Source organism: Canis lupus, chromosome 36 (assembly GCF_011100685.1).
Source record: "Canis lupus familiaris isolate Mischka breed German Shepherd chromosome 36, alternate assembly UU_Cfam_GSD_1.0, whole genome shotgun sequence".
Lineage (NCBI taxonomy): Eukaryota > Metazoa > Chordata > Mammalia > Carnivora > Canidae > Canis > Canis lupus.
Genome location: NC_049257.1, coordinates 22,280,076 through 22,302,931, shown reverse-complemented (window position 1 = coordinate 22,302,931; position 22,856 = coordinate 22,280,076). Strand labels below are relative to the sequence as shown.

General features: G+C 41.5%; 1 protein-coding gene across 14 annotated transcripts in view; it reads right to left on the bottom strand.

Annotated features, from left to right (window-relative positions):
• OSBPL6 (oxysterol binding protein like 6) overlaps nt 1–22,856 on the bottom strand; it is a 151,346-nt gene that overhangs the window by 53,622 nt on the left and 74,868 nt on the right. For all 14 annotated transcript variants that reach the window (XR_005384790.1, XM_038584953.1, XM_038584955.1 and 11 more), the window contains 6 exons: nt 15,454–15,546; nt 7,949–8,071; nt 5,301–5,354; nt 3,988–4,101; nt 3,700–3,870; nt 1,005–1,137 (listed from right to left, as the gene is read on the bottom strand). Coding sequence is in view for 13 of the 14 variants with exons in the window: in XM_038584953.1 (XP_038440881.1) it covers nt 1,005–1,137; nt 3,700–3,870; nt 3,988–4,101; nt 5,301–5,354; nt 7,949–8,071; nt 15,454–15,546 (688 nt within the window). In the remaining variant the exon portion in view is untranslated. The remainder of the gene's footprint in view (nt 1–1,004; nt 1,138–3,699; nt 3,871–3,987; nt 4,102–5,300; nt 5,355–7,948; nt 8,072–15,453; nt 15,547–22,856) is intronic.

The window sequence follows — 22,856 nt, the reverse complement described above, 5'->3', positions numbered from 1 at the left end:
CCTGCTTCTCCTTCTGCCTGTGTCTCTGCCTCTCTCTGTCTCTCATGAATAAACAAATAAAATCTTTCTTTTTTTAAAATTTTTTTTAAGAAAAAAGAATCTTACACCTGAAACTGATATAAATTATGTTATAAAAAATATCTATATCTATATTTGTTTTGTTTTGCTTGGGATCAGCATAAATTGCCCAATTTCAATTATTCCAAGCAAGGACGTAAGAAAATATTTGCACCATCATTTCATAAAAGAACTTAATAAAAATAGGTTAGGCCCAGTATCTTCACCAAATCATTTAAAAAATTCAATCCGTTTATTAGCACTGTTAAGTACTTGCTGTGCTATCCTTGTTTTCTTGGTTTTGAATGTCGACTGACAACCATCTCATAGAATGGACACGGTTGGTGGCAGTTTGGACCAAAATGCTCAGGCCAATTATGAGCGAGTAGCAAAGTTTTTTGGAGAGTGAGAGGCTCAGAGATGGCAGAGTGAGGGCGTGGTGTGTAAGGTGAGAATATTTCATCGTGGACACAGAGAAACAGGGAAGTGTGGACAGCAGGTGCCACATAACAGTGTTGCCTATCGCGGGCTGTCAGGGGACATATGCTCGTTCAAGGGCAAGAGAAGGTAGCTGGAGGAGGGACTCCCGCAGCAGAGAGCACTCTGGGGGCCCCCCTCATGTCCGTGAGGTTGCCGGAGGGGTCTGGGGAATGGGAGGCTCGTGAAGAAAGAAGGGAACAGGTGGTGAGGCGGGCGGGAGGGAGGAAGGGGGTGTGGGGCAGGGGGAAGCAGATCCAGCAGTTGTGAGGGGTGAGGGGAACGCATGGGGAGGACCCTGGAGGGCTGGGAAGGGGGAGGGCCCGGCGGAGAGAAAGAAGAACAAGGACAGGTGGAGGCAGTCGGGGAGGGAGGCCGGGGCGGCCAGGGTGCAGCAGCCACAATTCACCCCTCCCGTTTCTGTTCTCCAGGCTTCCCCTGTGAGCCCACCTGCGGGGCCCAGGACTAACCTTCTGCACACCTGTCCATTTCTTCCGAGTCCTGTAACCAGGCTGCCACTTTGCTCTGGCCGGTGGTGCAGGTCGCGGGGAGGCTGTTGCTGCAAGGCAGCGGGGACTGCCATGGAAAGCTGTTTGGTGGCACCTACGATGAACAAAAGGCAGGGGATGGGTAAGCAGGGGGCAGTATATTTAAGGGATTTTTCCAGTCTTTTGGAGGGTATCCTCAAAGTGGCATCAAATAAGAGAGGAAGAAGAGGGCACACTCGAAATACGCAGGGAGCCTCTGGGCTGAACGCATCCGCGCTCAGCGAAGCCCAAGTTCATAAATGACAGCACTCTCGAGCGCCTATCTGCGCCACACAAAGAAGGGGACGACACTTCAGTTTCTGTTACAGCACATCCTCTGAAGGGCCTGCCAGCTCGAGAGGTTTAAATTGCCCAGCAAGAGGTATTTGACACGGGGTCCTTCCTGACTGCAACACTTTCACCTCCTGCCTGAAGGCCTTTCCTTACCAAAGTGTCTCTGTTCCCTTACGATCAGCTCAAGGCCTCACCAGCCACATGGGATTCTTAAATACTTTGCCCACCATCAAGCAGCCTTGCAATGCTTTGAATGCCCACTCAAAATCGCAATACAGAAAAAGGCAGTCGTGGCACAGTATTATCATCGACAGCTGGTAGACTTTCCAGGAAAGGGGTTTTATGTGAAATAAAGTTGCAGGAAGCAAGGAGATAATGCAGTGAGTTCAGTGAACACTTAGCTGAAAGAGCACAAAACTTACTTCTGAAAAAGCTGAAACAACTTTAGAAGTCCATATTTGACTTTCATATTCAACTACAATTGACCGTGTCTCTTCTAAATCATCACGAAGCAAATGATACATATTTTTTAGCAAACCCAGACTTATTTATTATTACCCATGCAGGGCCACAAACCAGCTAGCGTTCAGGAGTCTCGTAATTTGATACTTAGAATGCAAGCCAAGGGATGAAAAGCTCTTCCCTCTTTATTGCATTTTGCTACATGTGATGGAAATCTTTCACCGAGTTCGATCTTCGAGGTGTGTCATTCGTAACTACGGCAACAGATCTATGAAAACCAGAGTTGATGGGGTTTCTTATGCCAAGGCAAACAGTGGGGAGGAACTGGTTTCAGTTCTCCATTCTCGGGTATCGCCCATGTGATTTAGTAAGTAACACAAGGGATGAAAAGAATCTATCTTTTATCAATGGTCTATGCCAAAGATGCAGGCAGAAGCTGAAGTACCAAAGGATTAAACATATTTCATAAATATCCATCTGGGATATATTTCTTGTTTGGTTTGGATTAACCTCGGGATTTGTTCTATTCTGTGATGAGAACACCGGGGGCCCGGAGAAGCCTGAGGACGATTTTAGTCATCTTGCACTGGGCCACTCACTAAGTGCCTTACTTCCTACCCTCTGTCCTCCTGGTCCCTTCTTTTTCACTTCAGAACTGGTCAGGATTTAGGGTTAACCCAACACCCTGTTCCTAGGAGGAAGGTGTTGGTTGAACAATCCTCGGCAAGGCTACAACCAGAATGAAATAAGGATTGAGAGAGTCTTGTGAAATACAATGGATGGGATTTAACAAAAATTACTTTACGAACTTCCACTGAAATAGTAAATAGTGAACCCAGTGGTATTTCATTTAACCTTGCAGATTCCATGAGGTTTTTCCATACCGTGCTAAGGAAACTTGGATATATATACTACATAGATCCCCAAATAAGAAAACAGAGAAAAGCGGAATCTTCACTGAAAGGTTCTTAAACCCAACTCCTTATGGCAACCGGTTAGTCACAGATGTCTGTGTTCTCGATATCAGGTGCCAAGTGGGAGCCGCAACACCCCTGGGCACTGCAATGTGGCTATGGTTCGGAAAACTTAATTATTGAATCAAAGGCAGGGAGACCATCGTCTCCCTGCCTGTTGTCTTCACCTTGGTTTTTAGGAGGCAACAAACACCTCCAGCTTTTCAACAACAGAAAAAAATGACTGTCTTAATACAGCCCGAAGAATGTCAGCCTCCCTTAAACTGGTACCTGGTCTACCGGGAAGGGCACGGATTTTGGAAATGGAAGGAGGAGGATTCAGATTCTGGCTCGGCTGTTTGATGGCCATGTCACTTCTGAAAACATCTTTTACTGTCTCTGAGTTTTGGCTATATTAAAGATTAGAGGTGACTACATGTCAAATGCTTAACACAGCGCCCAGTCATTCACACGACCTACTATGTATATTATGGTCACATTCTCCAGCCAATTTACCTTTACTTCATAGAGATAGTCAGCGGTCTCTCTCTGGGTCGTGTATATGTATATACATATGTACAGCTCGAGGCAAGGAAACCTCAAACCCTTGTGGTCTTATTACCACCCAGGAAAATACCAATTTCTAGGTGCTGATTAGCCCAATGTTCACCAAACTTTCTAATAACCCTACACAGTCATATAAAAATTAGGATGTGGTCCATTCATAAAAAGCAAAAGCAACTGTTAATTCTCTTGGTGATCCACATTCCTACCAAATCTATACTTGTGATTAACTCTGATGCCCAATGTCACTGTCATCTTGAGGGTTAGTTTATAAAACAAACCTCCGCTTTCTGGTTTGTCAGTTGTGTGCCTACGTAACTTTCCAAGCAAATTTCTGGGCTGGTTTTCATATGATGAAGTCATACCTTCCCATCCACAACAGAAACATTAGCAGCTGGTGAGGATTCAGCTGTGGAGGTCGAAGGAAATATGTGAAAACTTGCATCTCTCGGCGATCTGACGATTTCATTCTGCCGATACAACCGATGATGGCGCAGTTTAGAGACCCATGCATCAAACCAGTCCTGGGATTTCACCTGAAAACGATGAACAGGAGGAGACGGTAATGGTGAAACCAATCTCTGCTTTACCACTGACCCAGACAAGTGAATTCCCCTGATAATGGCAGAGAAACTAGTGAAAAGTGACTTTACCTTCAAATGATAGATGTGCTCCTCTGTGTCAAGGTCTATTCTCCGAGCTTTCTTTTTAATTGACATGACCGAGAGTCCGACATCGATGCTTCCATGGACCTTCCCCTTTTGAATCTGAAGTCAGAAGACTAGTAAATAGGCTAGAAGGATATAATGATTTGATGTGCTTCTGTACTGAAGTGAGTGTAATGTAATCTTTAATTTATCTATAGAAAATGGAACAGCACACCTTCTTTACAAAGAGAAAATGGTCAAGGTCCTCAATCTGAGGACAGATGAAGTTGCTGTGACTTCACACCAATTTCAATAAATAAGACTATTCATTTCTCTCTCTCTCTCTCTCTCTCTCTCTCTCTCTCTCTGTTTTTAGTAATCTCTACACCCAATGTGGGGCTTGAACTCACGACCCTGAGAGCAAGAATCATGTGCTGTTCTAACCGGGCCAGTCAGCTGCCCCAAGACTATTCATTTCTTAGTCCTGTTTCTGGCATAATTTATAATGCTACTCTTCATAATTCTAGATTGCACAGCTTATATCCCCAAAAAAGATGTTTAGTGGTTCCTAAAATAACTATGGTCCATCTCTGACCCACAACCCAGAACATCCCCCAAGTAATCAACTAGAAGACAGCTGCTAAGGCCGAACTGGGCAGCTGGGACTGCAAACACAGAGCAGCCCGTGCTTCCTCTGGTTGCCCTTGTCTGATCAAGGACACACAGCTGATTCATTGAAAGACATGGGGACTAAACGGAAACCTGAGTAATTTCCCTACATTGCAATGACAAGAAGGGTGGCATCTTCCAGTATTACATGCAAACAACTACTTCTTAAAGAAAAGTAATTTGCAACGATGTTAGTGAGTTGAGATTCCCAAGGTAAAAGGATGCACGAAACAGAAATGAAGTTCATAAGACAGATTTTTAAAAGGATATAGATAAGAACAAGGGTTGCTTTCAATCTCAAAAAAGCACATAAAGCACAGGTTACTGAGAGATGGCAGAAAGAAAGTCTATTTGGGTTTTCTCTCCAAGACAGAAGGGGTCATTTTACAAGCGTATGACTTTTAGGTTTAACCTTCTGTTTTTAACAACAGACATCACAATCGTTAAATTAAATCTTCATGCTCCAGTTTGAGATTTTTATGCTAGCATGAGCATAAGCATAAAAGACACCTTCCATGGAACATGGAAGTTTGGTACATCTTACAGGCACACAAATGCACAAAGCTGGTAACTATGTCACGAGGCTTGCACAACCGTGGTGTTTACTCACTTTACAACAATCTCTGAAACATGTCCTGTGTGCTACTTACATCAAGTGGTGCCTTTGAATACTTTAACATTCCATTATCCAGGACAAAAAAACGCTGCAAGAACCAAACAACCCCCAGTTACCGCGTGCATTTTGAATTATGTAACACATTCACAAGTGTGCGTCTAACGTTGCTTGGCATTTAGTCATCAACGTGTTTGATCATTTTAATATATCTGAATTCGGTGCACTTGGCCATCGTCAGTCATGTTAAATGGTAAGGAAATCTGAGCTTGAATTCCATTCTATCAGCAACCTCGGGTTCTTTTACACACAATCCAGTGGGAATGCAATCTTTCACCAGGGTCTTCCTTGGAGGGAGTGGGGCTGGAGAGGTGGGACCTCAGGGCCCACAGTCAGGACCTTCTGAATGAACCACCCTGGGGTATTCTTCAAAGTGAACAATGAGAATAGCTCAGTGATTCTGTGAGGAGCTTCTCTAACAGCGAATTTTTCACTCTGGATATAAAATCCAGGAAACTGCATTTCCCTGAATACCATGGAAAATTCCTGAGAATGCTTAAGTCTGTTACAGACAACAGTGAACTGGATCTATGAGTAATTAATTACCTGGAAAGTTTAAGAAGGGGCTTTAGCAATATACTTGCATCTCCACTTAGCTTTCATTTCACTATTAGTAAAGGAGATCGAAAATTTCTGAATTACATTAAAGGAAAAACAAAACAAAGAAAATCAGAGATTTTTGATAATTTTTGTCTCCTCCGAGATACTCTGGGTCCAGTCCAAATGAATCTAGCCATCATTGCTCCAAAACACTCAGGAACCCTCTGCTGATTTCCTTTCCAGGAACCCTCTGCTGATTTCCTTTCCATGGGCGATTCACCAGAGAACAAACAGCTCTCAGGACCTAGTCAAACAACGGGATCCAGTGCCCTCCTGTAGTCTCTACAGATGCAAAGAATCTTTCTGTTGCTGGAAATTACTCTGCTGGGAAGGTTTTATGGAACACTTAGCTGCTGAGGTGGCAGGCGGTCCGGCCTGGGTATACTCTGTGCAGAACTCACAAAGGCCATGAAAAGTCCTTTGATATAAGTTCTAGGGGTAAGTAAGCACGGGAAGATAGCTGAAAAACACTTGATTACTCGATCCCCCATGACTCGGGGAATCAAATATGCTGATGCTTGAATAAACATCTGATGGTGTTAGAGACTGGGAGAAAAGGCAATACAAGTGGGAACCTCCCACTAATTTACGTAGGAAAATGCTGAAAGGCATGGCCCAGAAAGAGTGGCTGCTGAGCCACAGCCAGTTTTGCTGAGTTGTGGACCTGAGAATGCGATTCATTTAATATGGGTTTCTTTGACTTCTTTCCATTTCTACCTATCAAAGAACATTAGCAGGGATAATCTATTGTGTGATCCTGGGGGAAGAGATTAGCAAGGCCACTGATTCGAGGAATTGCAAAGTGGTGAGCCCAGAATGAAAAGCAAAAGGTGATTCCAGGAAGGACTGTGGCCAATTGGCCAAAATCCAAGGAAGAACAGGGTGGAGGGAAATTCTTGGTATTGGTATAAGATTATGGGTTCAGGAGCGACTGAGGATGCTTCTAAGTGAGAAGCAACATTAGTCAGAAGCCTCTTGGGCCTGTTTCTATTTCACCCTCAAAGACTGGGGAGTGGGCAACATTTCCTGTCTGTTAATTTTAAGTCTTTGCCTTCAATTGCAAAAAAAATATATTTCCTAAGGATGCTATAATAATCCGTATGTCCCTGCTTTGGGCCACTGGACATCCACCACCTAGCTAGCCATTTGGGCCAACAGATCCATCTGCTCTGACATGAAATCCATCGGCAAATATGTCAAGGAGGTGACCCGTTCTTCCAGCGATTTCACAGATGCTACTGGTGGTCTATCAAAGGGCTTATATTAAAAATGGAGAACAATCTTCTCCTCGTTAGCATAACAGTGTTCTTGTTACTCAGGTAATTGCAACAGAGTAGTACAAAATATTTTTTCCATAATTAAAACTCCAAGATGGAGAAAGGAAGTGGGTCAGGGGGAAGAAAAATAAACCCACACTTTAAAGCACAGTAAACAGACTTCCGAGATCAGTGATTTTGCATCAGTAAGTCTGCACTGGTAACAATAACTCCAACCAAGACTTTATCCCAAGGACTTAAATAGAAATTGGTGTATGAGGATGTTCATCACAACCTCATAATAGTAAAAAAATCAGATATATCCTACATGTCCAGCAACAGGGAATTGGTTCAATAATGGTGGGATAAATAATAGAAATGGAATATATGCAATGCACTCAAAATGCATTTTTGCATATGGAACATATGCAATGCATTCAAAAACATCTTATTTCAGAGAATATTTAATAAGCACATATTCGTATCATTATTTTTTAACATTCACATGATTTTAAATGAAAAAAGCAGAGTAAGCAACATGTATAAGCTGAATTTTAAATATCACGTAAAATATGTTTTCCCTGCATACAGACATTACAGATCTCAGACTTAAACAGGTATAACAGGTTGAAGCCCACATGGTTTAAAAAAATAAAAAGGCTTTGAAAATTAGTTTTACACATGCAACCACGATTCCCACCTAATGACACCAAACAAGGTCCTCACTATGACGAAGATGATCTGAAGATGAATACAATGAAAATGGTACCTTGTGCCAGCCTTTTAAAGGCCATTTTCTTTTCTTCAGCATGAAGCCTTCATGTTTGTCTGGTCTCTGGACATTGGTTTGGCCTATTTTCAGTCCTTCTATAATTTCCCAGCTGTCAGCTTCCTGAGAGAAAAGAAGAAAAACAAATCACATGTTTTTCAGTGTTTGAGGACCTAGTCAAACAAAGCGGCCTCTTAAGTAGAAGCTGCTTTTGAAGCAACACGGGACACACCAGAAGCATGAACCACATTCTGGGGCAAATTCTAACATCAGACACAGCGGCGTGCTTACACGTGACGTTAAAATGGGTTTCCAGGTAGACTTGGAGGCTACAGGTCCCTCGGAGGTGGGACTTTGGGGCAGAATGGAGTTTTGATCCCATGTACTCAGAAGGTTTAAAATGCATTTTTTCAGATGGTGCATCTCTGGGCACAAAGGCACTTTAACATTTTAAAGCAAGGCTATTTCGATGACAAATGTTCAATTAGCGTGCGGAGCCCCGGCCTTCTGAGCGGCTCATCACCTGCTAACCTGAAGGCAGAGCTGCGGGCTGCATGCGTCTCAATGCCCTGCTTGCCACACAATACCCAGAAGCCCGTGCTTTTTGAAGAAGACACCCATCCCGAGAAACACACGCCCTTGGGAGCCCACAGAAAAAGAGCCAGAAATCTGGGATTTTGGCTCTGACTTCAAGGCCAGAAATCTGGGATTCTAGAGGCCATACTATCACCCTCCTCTGTTTAAATCAAACCAAATCGTGGTTTCGTCTTTCCATGTTCTAATGGTGTCTAAAGTTTTTAATGAGTTGTCAACATTTAAAAGTCACAAGATTTCAGATGTAGAAAAATCTAAATGTCGAGTGTTTTGTTAAAGTCTGTAAGATTTGGCAGCACTGGGCCTGCCCTGAGGGGAGGGGGCCCGGAAGGCTTTGGTTTGTCACAGTCTCCCTTGGGCCTGCTTCCAGGTCAGACACCTGGCCCCTTGGCAACATCCGGGGTTTTCAAATCCCTGGACCCAGTGACTCCAGAGGGCCTACGCCGCTCTAAAGTAACCGCTGACCTAGCCAACACTCATATTCTAGATCTCGGGCATGGGATGCAATTAAGTAGCAGAGCCAGAAGCAACAAGGTCACATCCCGTGCACAACCCCCACAACCCTGCCCACGGTGCAGGGAAGGTGCATCGGCTTCAGAAAACCGGATGCAGCTCCCCAGAGGAAGGCAGGCCTCTCTGCAGAATGGCCCATCCCAAATGGGCTTGGGAAAGTGCCTTCCAAGGAGGTACATTCTATCAGGAATCATCCTTCAATCGCGGAACACAGGCTTCAACAGGAATGGCTCAAGAGGCACAGATGCTAAAATCAGTTGCTGATGCTGGCTGGCCCTGGGGACGGGCAGGGAGAGGCAAACGTATTTACCCTCCGTCGCCCCTCTCCTCTTTCCCTCCTTCCATCCCACAAGTTGCTTGCCCTATGACCAAGTCACATCTATGGTTAAGTCCAAGTATATATAAATGGGGGTGTGTTTTTTCACTGTAAATTATATTTCTGGGAGATGCAACCGAACACCGCTTCATTCAAGAATACTAAGCCTAGGAGATACTCGTGGCTTATGGAAAGCCCTCTAAGCCAACATCGTGCCCCTGTCCTCCCAAATCCAACTCTAAATGTTCCCCCCATCGGACAAGGAAAACTGATCTGAGAACAGTGTCATTTCTTTATCAACTTGGTCATCCCTGAGGGGTCCCCAGTGAATGAACTATTTACAGAAACGTACCTACTGGTATTCACTTAACGACATTAAGGACCCTTTGCAATATCTCTAAATGTTCCCCTTACAAACAGCCCAAGAAGTGATTTTATATTTGAAGATAATACTGTCAGAAACTGTATTGACTGAGCTGGTCAAAACTGTTAATTAGATACACTAATTTTTTTTAGAAGAGCATACGTGAGCGCACACGAGAGAGAGACAGAGAGAGAAGAGAGAGAGAGACATGAACAGCAGGGGGAGAGGCAAAGGGAAAGGGAGAGAAAGAATTGCAAGCAGGCTCCATGCCCCACACAGAGCCCAACATGGGGCTCAATCTTACAACCCTGAGGTCGTGACCTGAGCCAAAATCAAGAGTTGGATGCTTACCTGACTGAGCCACTCAGGTGCCCCTAGATACAGTAATTTAAAAAAAAAGTTTCTGATAAGACAATTTCAGGCTGTATATCATGTTTTTTTTGGACAATGCAAAGCAAATGGCATTCTTGTCAGGAGCACAAAGTGGTGTGCTCTAGTATTCCCATTTTAAAATACTGAACTGTGGGGACACCTGGGTGGCTCAATGGTTGAGTGTCTGCTTTTAGCTTAGGTCATGATCCTGGGGTCGTGGGATCGAGTCCTGCATCGGGCTCCTGCAGGGGGCCGGCTTCTCCCTCTGCCTGTGTCTCTGCCTCTCTCCTCTCTCATCAATCAATAAATAAATCATTTTTCAAAAAGGGCAGCCCAGGGCAGCATAGGTGGCTCAATGGTTGAGTGCCGCCTTCAGCCCAGGCGTGATCCTGGAGACCCGGGATCGAGTCCCACGTCAGGCTCCCTGCATGGACCCTACTTCTCCCTCTGCCTGTGTCTCTGCCTCTTTCTCTCTCTCTCTGTCTCTCATGAATAAATAAATAAAATCTTTTTTTAAAAAAAATGGTGAACTGCAATTCAACAAGTAAGCATTGCTTCTGAATTATGTTAGGATAATCAAAGAAAACACTAGGTTCTACTATCACCTGAAAAGTAGGTAAATTTTTCATAAAAATGGATTTCTTTTTTTTAATAATAAATTTATTTTTTATTGGTGTTCAATTTACCAACATACAGAATAACACCCAGTGCTCATCCTGTCAAGTGCCCCCCTCAGTGCCCGTCATCATATCAGCAAGAGAAAAACCAAGAACCATATGATCCTCTCATTAGATGCAGAGAAAGCATTTGACAAAATACAGCATCCATTCCTGATCAAAACTCTTCAGAGTGTAGGGATAGAGGGAACATTCCTCGACATCTTAAAAGCCATCTACGAAAAGCCCACAGCAAATATCATTCTCAATGGGGAAGCACTGGGAGCCTTTCCCCTAAGATCAGGAACAAGACAGGGATGTCCACTCTCACCACTGCTATTCAACATAGTACTGGAAGTCCTAGCCTCAGCAATCAGACAACAAAAAGACATTAAAGGCATTAAAATTGGCAAAGAAGAAGTCAAACTCTCCCTCTTCGCCGATGACATGATACTCTACATAGAAAACCCAAAAGCCTCCACCCCAAGATTGCTAGAACTCATACAGCAATTTGGTAGCGTGGCAGGATACAAAATCAATGCCCAGAAGTCAGTGGCATTTCTATACACTAACAATGAGACTGAAGAAAGAGAAATTAAGGAGTCAATCCCATTTACAATTGCACCCAAAAGCGTAAGATACCTAGGAATAAACCTAACCAAAGAGGTTAAAGGATCTATACCCTAAAAACTATAGAACACTTCTGAAAGAAATTGAGGAAGACACAAAGAAATGGAAAAATATTCCATGCTCATGGATTGGCAGAATAATATTGTGAAAATGTCAATGTTACCCAGGGCAATATACACGTTTAACGCAATCCCTATCAAAATACCATGGACTTTCTTCAGAGAGTTAGAACAAATTATTTTAAGATTTGTGTGGAATCAGAAAAGACCCCGAATAGCCAGGGGAATTTTAAAAAAGAAACCATATCTGGTGGCATCACAATGCCAGATTTCAGGTTGTACTACAAAGCTGTGGTCATCAAGACAGTGTGGAACTGGCACAAAAACAGACACATAGATCAATGGAACAGAATAGAGAACCCAGAAGTGGACCCTCAACTTTATGGTCAACTAAAAATGGATTTCTATACTGAAATCTTTTTAAAAATTTGATACAATCAAATACCTAAAGAACTCTCCATATATGTGTAAATATACTCATTAGAGCTTGCTCTGTTCTTAGATAGCAGCTGTATTTAATGACATTTCTATTTTTAGTAGCCCTATCCATGGATAACATCTCTAGAATAACATTTTCATTTTCAGCTAGATCTTATTTGAAAGCTAGTGTTCATCTTTGATTTATTGTGTGTGTATCTATGTGATGTGTGTGTATATATGGTGTGTGTGTGTATACAATATGTGTGTGCACATCTACGATGTGGTATGTATATATATATATGCGAGTGGTGTACATATATATGTATCATGAAGATGACTCTGGATAACTCATAAAAATGGAAACATTAAATAATAAGAACAGTGCTTTTTGGATTTTTTCCTAATTACTCTCAGACTAGAATACCAGCTTATTCCTGTGGTGCTATGGCTACTGATTTCTAACATGGTAGTTTTTTTTCTTGTTTAACTCTAGAGAAGGGGGAGAAAAAGGGGGCAAGATAGAAAAGGCACAAAATTAAAAGGTATTTCTTACACATAAATAACTCCATTTGTTCTGATCCAATGTTAGTAAACCCCAAAGAAATTTTTTTTAAAGATTTTATTTATTCACGAGAGACACAGAGGAGAGAGAGAGAGAGAGAGAGGCAGAGACACAGGCAGAGGGAGAAGCAGGCCTCATGCAGGGAGCCTGACGTGGGACTCGATCCTGGGGCCCCAGGATCACGCCCTGGGCTGAAGGCGGCGCTAAACCGCTGAGCCACCCGGGCTGCCCCACCCAAAAGAAATTTAAAAGAATCTTAATACATTTCTTACAGTTAAATAAGCTGTCAAACTGACACAGAGGCAACAAAGTAAATACAGGGCAAACAAGTTGTGTGAGAAATGAAAAGAGCCCGTCTCAGTACTTAATACAACCCACCTCTATGCTTAGACTGGGTCTGCTTAACAGAGTTAATATCGCTTTCTGAAAACTGAAGAATATTTGTGTAATTTCAACTGATACCAATTTTCTCTTTTTAAAGTCTCCAATTTTCACAGGATTACTTATAATGGAAACAGAGTCAAAAGCCCTAATATCCTATCGGGACTTGCCTTGAGTCAGATTTACACACTTTCAGTATTATAGAAATTTTAAATACACTTTTAATCTAATAGTAATAACAAGTGAAACCAGAGAGTAATGTGATAACAGCTCCAGTCTGTTCGTTGGAGACATTTCCTTTCTCAAGGCTACACTGGCGATGCATGAATGCTGGGGGCGGGGGCTGGGGTAGTAGGTGAACAGGCTGTAGGAGGTGAAAACCCCAAACAGAGAGTTTCAGTAAATCCTGAGCTGGGACAGTGGGTACTTCTGGGTTCCGCCACTGCCAACCGGTGCCCACGAGGTCCATCTTCTCTCCAAGGAACTGAGAGACGGTGAGATGCTGTGGCTTCTGGAATGCATGGGGTGCCCTGATTTCACCAGACCCTGAGAGATGTGGTCTCTATTAATACACAAACCACAATGACAAGAATAGTAGTGCTATAGCGAGATACAAGTGGGCAACAGCAAGGAGGAGTCATGGGAAGGGGATGGTGTAGGCGCCCCCCCAGATGCCCGGATCCGGCCGCAGCGAGCACTGTGGGAGCTCCCGCCTTCTACGGACACCTGCTGTTTGCTGAGGGTGAGGAGGCCGGGGGCCTTTGTGCCTGGGCAGGAATCTCCTCCTCTATTATTATTATTATTATTATTATTATTATTATTATTACTATTACTACTACTACTACTACTATTACTACTACTATTATTTTCCTTATTAGATGGCCAGTTTACCATATAAGGCTATAACTTGGGAACAGCCAGGTGGGAGAGAGGCAGAGACTGAGCTATGGGCACTGCACCAGGCGTGGAGCTTCCATGCCCTCTGCAGGGGCGCCAGCCCTCTGGGGCCTCCCCTGTTTGCCTACCAGGATGTTCTCCTGATGTGTGCTTCTAATACCAGCAAGTCTCCTCTCCGTTTCTGGGGGTCAGTCTTGGAGGCCTCCTTTCACTGTGTCTCTCTCACCGTCCTGGTCTCTCACACACACCTCCTGGTCCCTGACTCTGGACAACTACCTTACTTCTGCTCCCAGGCTCGGTTAAAACAAGAACATCAGTAGTCGCTTCATCGAGTAGCTGATTATGTAGAGAATATATGTGCTCATCCCATGCCTGGGACAAAGCAGATGCTCAAGAAATGTCAGCTGCCTTTCCCACTGCCCCAGGATGTATTTATTCTCTCTCTCCAGTAGTTGCCTGTAAGAGAGAACGGATGTTTTCAAAGAGATTGCCAGTTGCATTTTCCAAGTAGGCATTCTCTGTTTGCCATTCAAATAGAATGCAGAGCATTTCCTCTTTCTATTTTTTGAGTCTGATAATTCCCTTTCCTTAGTTTTGCAGTCTACTCTTCTTGCGCAACAACACAAACTTTATAGCTTGTAGTACCTTCCAAATATAAAGAATACAAGCATATATATTCCATATCATAAAGTGTGTCCCTAGGATTCTGTTTAATACAGGAGTAGCAAAGGGAAGGATCAGTTATACATATTTCAAAGTCTTTGGGGGGAAATAAAGTGCTATGTCTATATTTGAATTCCAAATCCCCATGCACTCTATTTTCTGAGTTTCTCCATAGGAGAGGCAGCCCACTGAAAAAAGGGCAGGGAGATGACCAAGGGGTAGGGATGAGTAAGATGGCGTCTCTTCAACTTTTATGATTTTTGCATTTTAGACATAAATGAAGTTAAATGTTTCCCCAGTCCAAGAAAGAGAAGGCTGAAGGCAGGGAATGCTGGCTTCCATTAAACAGAAGAGGTTCTAATCAAAGTCTGCAGTGTCCTCCTCAGAGCTCATGGCAAGGAAGGCCAGTGGAAGGAGAGGACTGGAACTCTGAATGTCCGACAGCTCCCCCCCACCCCGCCCCCGCCAGGCAGGTGCTATGTGACTGGTAGGTGGGGTGCACCTGAAGCAGTTTAAGTCTGAACCCCTGCCCTGCTATGTAGCGACTTTTTCAGACTTTGAGCAAATTATTAATTTTCAGTTTCCATATTTGTAAATGCAATAGACACCTACACTGCAGGGAGCTGTTTGCAAAGGTTATGTCCAATGCGCTAATGTATTTAAGGACCTGGCACAGTGCCTGGAACGCAGTGCACAGGCAATCATGGTAGCTGTTCCTATTGTTAGCATTATGATTTTTTTTTTGCTGGATCTAGTGATTTTTTTTTTTCTATTAGCTTGACGTAGAAATATTTGCTCATGTCTCCAACAGAATGACAATAGTTTCTCTTCCTTGCAAATAAAGAGTATTTTGGATCTTTGTAGCCCTGGAACTCCCAGCAAAATATACTTTCATTTGATCCTTCCTTATACAGGGCAGAGAAAACCTACACACCAGAGGCAGAACAATGTGGCAGTCAGCCCTACAAGAGGAATCCCAGCTACCCGAGAGGAGTCAGGTGTGGGAACCGTTGACAGTTCTGCTGGCCCCAGAGCAGGCAAGAGGCCATCTGGGAAAGCACCACGTTTTGTCACTGACCTTGGAGAGGGGGACCGGCTCTGGTTCTAGCAACTGCCGACTGACAGAGGGCTCGGTGCTGGAGGAAGCAGTCCTCTCCAGTACGTGGATACTCTGAAAAGAAGTGGAAATACAGCCCAGGATTAGATAACCCATTTTTCATGTGGATGGACATGGGGGGGGATGGGGGATGAGAGATCACATGGATCACAGTAAGAACAGTAAACCATGTTGACAATGGCAGGTTCCAGGAGACCCGGGGCAGCGGTTAACAGTCAGAAAACTGTCAGCCCAGGATTTGGTGTTTCCGTCTTACACACATGCTGCTCAGCTGCTGCTACAGTGCTGGTTTCAGGCTCCAAGAAAAGGTCAGAGATCACACGGATTTAGAAACCCACAGAGCAGTCTCCACATATTTATAAATTTATGAGAATGCACATCTACCACTGAGACAATCAGCCTTATATAAAAATATTTGCTTACCTCTCCAAGGGCAGCAGACAAGAAGGGAGGTCTGTATCAAAAAAAGCCCAGATGGGCAGCCCCAGTGGCTCAGTGGTTTAACTCCGCCTTCAGCCGGGTGATCCTGGGTACCCGGGATCGAGTCCCATGTCAGGATCCCTGCATGGAGCCTGTTTCTCCCTCTGCCTGTGTCTCTCTGTGTGTGTGTGTGTGTGTCTCTCTCTCTCTCTCATGATTAAATAAATAAAATCTTAAAAAAAAAAAAAAAAAAAAAAGGCCCAGAGCATCAATACCGCTTAAGCCTCTGGAGTTTCTTAAAATCCTTAGGAAATAATTTATAATTGTAATATCTTGTAATAATTTTTAAATGCACAGAGAAGAAAACAACACCTCAAGTACGATAAAGAGCAGCTGTCTTGCAGACTATAAAAAGCACTCACAGGTCAGTAAGATAACATTCCAACAGAAAAATGGGCAAAGTACATGAACAGGCAACTCATGCAGAATGCTTGAAAATATGTTCAACCTCAACCTCAGAAGTATTCAAAATAATAAAAGCAAAATAACCATCAGATTGAAGAATGGATCACAGCTGGGGATAGGGGAGTATAAATCGTATAATCTTTCTAAAGAGGAGCCATTTTATTATGAAATCATTACAAAAAGAACATGCCTCATTGATCCAGCAATCCCACAGCTAAATCTTTACCCTAAGGAAGTCAGATTGGCACATAAAGATGTAAGGACAGATAGTTTACTAAAGCATTATTTTATTATAGTAAAAAAATATATAATACATATGACTTATAAGGGGACTGCATGCAGTGATTTGAAATGACAATAAGGATCCCTATTTATTGATATGGGAAAAATACCCAAATGATGTTCTGACAACTGAAAAAAATCAGGCTACAAAGAGTATGCAAAATATGATGATGCTATACAAATCATCAAAATATATTCCATCATATTAATAGCAGCTATACAAAAGAGATAGCATTATTGGTTTTTTAAAATTTTTCTTAATATCTTTCTTATTTTTTAGTGCAATAAAAACCTATTATTTGTATATTTGGAAAAAAGTCAAGTATTTCTATGGGGGAATAAACTTGAAAGACATCAAAGGAATAACTCAATGGAGTTAACATTTTGGTATAAGCTGAAAATGAAATATAACATTTTTACTCTAGTTAGGAACATTTCATTGGTTCAATAGACAAAGTCAGTATTACATGTACTTACTGGGGCCTCTATTTTTGGCATCTCACTGGAAAAGTATTAGATTAATATTTGCTTTTTCTTTTTTTTAATTTTCTTTTATTTCTTTTTTTAATATTTGCTTTTTCAAGAAGAAAATTACACACTGATATGAGCCAAATTATTCTAATTTCTTGATAAGTTTTAAGCTTCTGGTTATTTCTTTTATCTTGAAAATAAAAGGTCCAACCACAGATCTTTACAATCCTATCCAAATGCATTTTTAAAGTTATTTATGTGGAAGAGAATAATTATGGTGAAAAGTTTACGAATTGCTCCCATTTCTCCAGTTTGTGAGGAAAGGGAAGAAATAACAGATATTTTGGGGCCAAACATAAAGTTGGGCAGGGATTAGTAAGAATCCCTAATCTGATGGCTATAATGTTCAAGGACAATCTAAGCATTAACTGGGACTGCTCTTCTAATTACCAGATTTACCTGAATTAGCAGAGAAAAATGATAAATGTAGCTGAGTATTCCTATGTGTGCCAGTGCCTTTTGTGCAACAGCCAAAAGCAAAGGCATCTTTGGAGAAAGGGGAACCCTTTTATACTGTTGATGGGAATGCAAGTTGGTATTGCCACTCTGGAAAACAGTGTGGAGGTTCCTCAAAAAGTTGAAAATAGAGCTACTTTATGACCCAGCAATTGCACTACTAGGTATTTACCCCAAGGATACAAATATAGTGGTCTGAAGGGGCACCTGCACCCCAGTGTTTACAGCAGCAATGTCCACAATCCCAAACTATGGAAAGAGCCCATATGTTCACTGAGAGTGAATGGACAAAGAAGATGTGTGTGTGTGTGTGACACACACACACACACACACACACACACACACACACATATATACAGTGGAATATTACTCAGCCATCAAAAAGGAAGTCTTACATTTGCAACAATGTGGATGGAACCAGAGGATATTATGTAAGCGAAGTAAGTCAATCAGAGAAAGATAATTATTATATGATTTCACTCAGATGTGGAATTTGAGAAACAAAACAGAGGAGCATAAGGGAAGGGAGGAAAAAAAAGAAAAAAGCAAGACCAAATCAGAGAGGAAGCAAACCATAGGGACCCTTAACCATAGGAAACAAACTAAGGGTTGCTAAAGGGGAGGTGGGTTGGAGGATATAGTCACTGTGTGATGGGCATTAAGGAGGGCACATGATAGAATGAGCACTGGGTGTTATAAGCAACTGATGAATCACTGAACTCTACTTTTGAAACTAATAATACCCTATATGTTAATTGAATTTAAATTTTTTAAAAAATGAAAAAAAAAAAAGAGTTTCTTGCCCCATATAATTCAAGATTTATTTCTGGGGAAAGGGAAATATGCTAACCCGGAAATATTCCATGAAACTAATTGCCTGGTAAATTTGTGGGGGAAAAAAGCCTTTCTGCAGAGTTATTAAATAAAAAAGCTGAAAGAAGTTCTATTCTAAAGTCAATAGACTAAAATCAAACCATCATTACAGTGTGGGATAATGCAGAGAATGTCAATCAGGGCAGGTGGTAGGGAAGTAGAATTATCTCTGGCATCTTTTTCAAAGTACACGTATCATCCCACACATAGATTCTGATGGGCCCCCAGGGAAAATCTCCCACCTTCTCACCCCAGAGAGGAACACTGCTATTGATGGGCAGGAATCATCAGTTTTGCTGAGTGAGAAAAGGATGACAAATGAGCAAAATGAGAAAAACCACTGGCCTACATTCAGATGAAACGAGAATTGAACTTGGGTTCCCACACATACTAAGTACTTGTTTGAGGCTATTATTTAATTTCTCTCTGCATCTATTTCCTCGTCTCCAGGAAGAGAAGACAATAGTAGGAGCTACCTTACAAGTTCAATGTAAACATCAAATGAGATATATGATAATGATACTAAATAAATGTCAGTGGAATCTGAATTATATTGTACCACTTATAACTATGATATTTTATCAAATAAATATGTCAGACTCTACCCACTGTTTTCATTTTACCTTAAAAAAAAAAAAAAAAAAAAGCAAAGGCATCTCATGAGGTTAAAACTGGTGGTTAAAACTGGTGTGCTCAGAACTGGAGGTTAAAACTGGTGTGCTCAGATCTTTAACAAAAAGGGAGCAAAGAACCCGGGACTTGCATTATTTGTTCATGTTGGTATTTTGGATAGGATCTTATTCAAAACACAGCAGCTAAATTTAAAATTAAGATCTATTCTGAGATCATGTAATTAGAAACAAAAATGAGAATTTTGTTGCTGTTGAAACAAAAACGTTATTACCTTCTTTTGGGAGGTAATCGTCTCCTCCCTCCCAAATTTCATTTTCTTTCTTATGTCTTAATAAGACAAAACTAATATATGCTCATTACGAAAGATTCAAATACAACATAGAAATATATGAAAGAAAGAACATAGAAATATATGAAAGAAAGAAAGAAAGAAAGAAAAGGTCAAACTTTCAACTCATCATTCCACCCGGCTAGCTTCTGGAGCAATGATTCTGAAAAGGTAGCTCTTGAACCAAGGATCAAATAAGGTTGAACAAATTTTTGAAAACCGAGGCCTTAACCCTGTTCTGTGTGGCTATTGCTTTTACTTACTCTAAATTGTCCAGTTAGATATGTTTGGCTCGAGCCCTCCTCTACCCTCATACTTACAGGTTGCTGGGCAATAGAACACATATACATCACCTCCCTGGCTCCGACCCTAACAAACAAATGTGGTAAGAAAAGCAAAACTTGGGAAGAAAGTTGACCGTAGTAACTATGTAGGCAGGAAATAAAGGATTAATTCAGGAATTTAGCCAGAGGAAGGAAACTAAATTCTCTAATTTCCAAACCAAGCCAGAGACCTAGAAAATCAATTTAGGATATTGAAGGTGTGATAAAAATGAGTTTTGTCTCTAAAGATACCTGGGAATAATGAAAATGTTGCTAAGATTTTGTGACTCTAAAGGGTTAGCAACGAAACTGGAAAGAATCTACAAAATACCTACTGCAGTATCTGTGACAAAAAACCCAATGTTACTTTATTTTCCACCTGGTTTTACTAAACAGTTTATAGTATAGAAGAAAAGAGGTTCATTTATTTCAAACGTGGTTCAGTATAGTACATTCAAGCTGAGTGAAAAATACAAGACCCAAATGTTGATTTGCTAAGTCACAAATAATCATAAAAACCTTATGAAGAAATTGTAAATAATGAATATTTTATTATCACAAATGTATGTATATATTTTACTTAAAAATTAAAGAAGCATAAATTAGAGAGGGAGACAAACCAGGAGAGACTCCTAACTCTGGGAAGCGAACAAACGGTTGCAGAAGGGGAGGTAGGTAGGGGGTTGGGGTAACTGGGTGATGGGCACTGAGGAGGGCACTTGATGGGATGAGCACTGGGTGTTATGCTATATGTTGGCAAATCAAACTTCAATAAAAAATAATAAAAATAAAAATAAAAAATTAAAGTGTAATTTATAAAACCACTGGGTGATACTCCTTATAAATGTAACTAGCTTCAAAAAATAAGCTATTTCATTTCACCTCTGTAATGGTAATGAAGAAGCCAAAAGCTCTTATGCAAACTTGCAGTCTTATATTTGTATATTATTAGAACCTATCACTGTCTATTTATTATCCAATAATAAAAAATTAAACCCCTACCTTAAGAACTACCTTCACACTCATGGTGTTTAAAGCTAAAAGCAAATCCCTGAAGTTATATAATCACACACATAACCATTCATTATTTGTTTTGATTGTTTTGTTTTGTTTTTTTAAGAAAGGAGAGGAGCAGAGAGAGAATCTTAAGCAGGTTCCACACCCAGCTCAGAGCCCAATGCAGGGCTCGACCTCACAACCCTGACACCATGACCTGATCCAACAACAAGACCTGGACGCTTAACTGACTGAAGCACCCATTCATTATTTGTAATGAAATATCTAAATACTTAAATGCTCCATTTTCAATATTGGCAGATAAAAAGAAGACAGTCTTCAGCCTTCACCCTACTCAGTCTTGGACTCTAGGTAGACTGGGTGCTCCTTGAAGGTAGGGATCAGCTCATCTTCACCTTGGTATCCCACCTCCTCTACCGCCAACCCACCCTTAGCATAAGACCCCACGCACTGCAGCCAGTCAAAAATTTCTGGAGGTTTCCAGAGCTCTCTGATGAATCTGTAGAGAATAGTCCCTCAGCAATCATTGACACATGATTAGGCATAAAATGGCCTTCTAGCTTCATATTGGGATTTTAAAAAAAACCTCACAGCTCCAAGAGGTCGGAGCTTGTGAAAGCATTTAAACAACTTAACTTTTCAAAGTGACACATCCAGTGAATTAACCACAGGGCTCTTGTTCAGTAGATTTAAAGCTAATGGCTGGTTAAACTAACGTGGCAACATCGTCAGTAACAAGAATGAGCCCATTTCATAAGGTTTCCTTGAAGATCATAACCTGTGCTATCTACTTTTGTGTACTTTTCTTCCCTAGCTGGCTATTTTCATATTCTTTCATGGCGATGTGAAAACATATGCCAAATACTTTCAATGTGTTATACGTATTATATAAGCAGGTTAAATAAAGGATTACATAAACCTATTAATTATTCTTTTAGAATCAAGTTTCCTTTCAAATCCTAAAATTACGACTTTTCAGGTCAGTGAGGTTTTTTTTTCTAAGACTTTTTTTTTTTTTTTTTAAGAGTAGTTTTAAGTTTACAGCAAAACTGAAAGTTCAGAGATTTCCCATAGGCCACTGGCCCCCTCATATGCGTCTCCCCCATGATCAGTATGCCCCACTAGAGTGGTACATTTGTCACGGTGACAAACCTAGCTTCGTCACCTAGCTTCATTACAGGTCCGTTTCTTGTTATTGTGTTTTAAATTTAAATTGGATTTGCACTTCTGCACAGTGGAGGAAACACTTAACAGAACCAAAAGGCAACCTACGGAATGGGAGAAGATATTTGCAAGTGACATATCAGATAAAGGGGGCTAGTATCCAAGATATAGAAAGAACTTGCCAAACTCAACACCCAAAAACTCCAAGTCCCTTTTTTTAAGGAACTTAGACCACACAGAGAAGGTGGGAGTACTACTCTGCTGCCTGTCATCCACCCCCCCATCCCCCAGAGAGAACTGATACATATATTTAGCTTAAAGCCAGGAGTCTAGGACACACATGTCACTACAGCTCTTTAATTTGGTAAGAGTTCATTTAGTGTCAACTCCCACGGAGGGGGATAGGATTCTCAAAATGAGAGTGCCCAAGATCCGCTGAAAGGGGCTCCTGGTTTGTTAGCTCTTTCTTCGCCCTCTTCTCCTTTGCAAGACATACAGGAACTGCTGTCACTGTTTCAGGCTATGGCTACAAATGTCTGCAAAGGCCCCCTTTTTCATACAAATTGAGGGCAGTAATAAGGCAAACTGGCCCACTGCTCTCTGAACGTTACCTCCCCTAAAATTGCCCGTCTGATCATATTGAAGCTATTTTGACATTCATGAGTTATGTCACACATTTTCAAAGAAAAATACCTAAAATAGCTTTATAACTTCTAAGTTATTTCCTTCTTCAGGCTTTTGGCTGTCAGGCTTGTGTCTCTGCTAGTTGCATCTAATTTTAATTAATTAATTTATTTTAAAGATCTTATTTATTTGACAGAGAGAGAGAGAGAGAGAGAGAGAGAGAGAACTTGCACAAGTAGGCAGAGTGG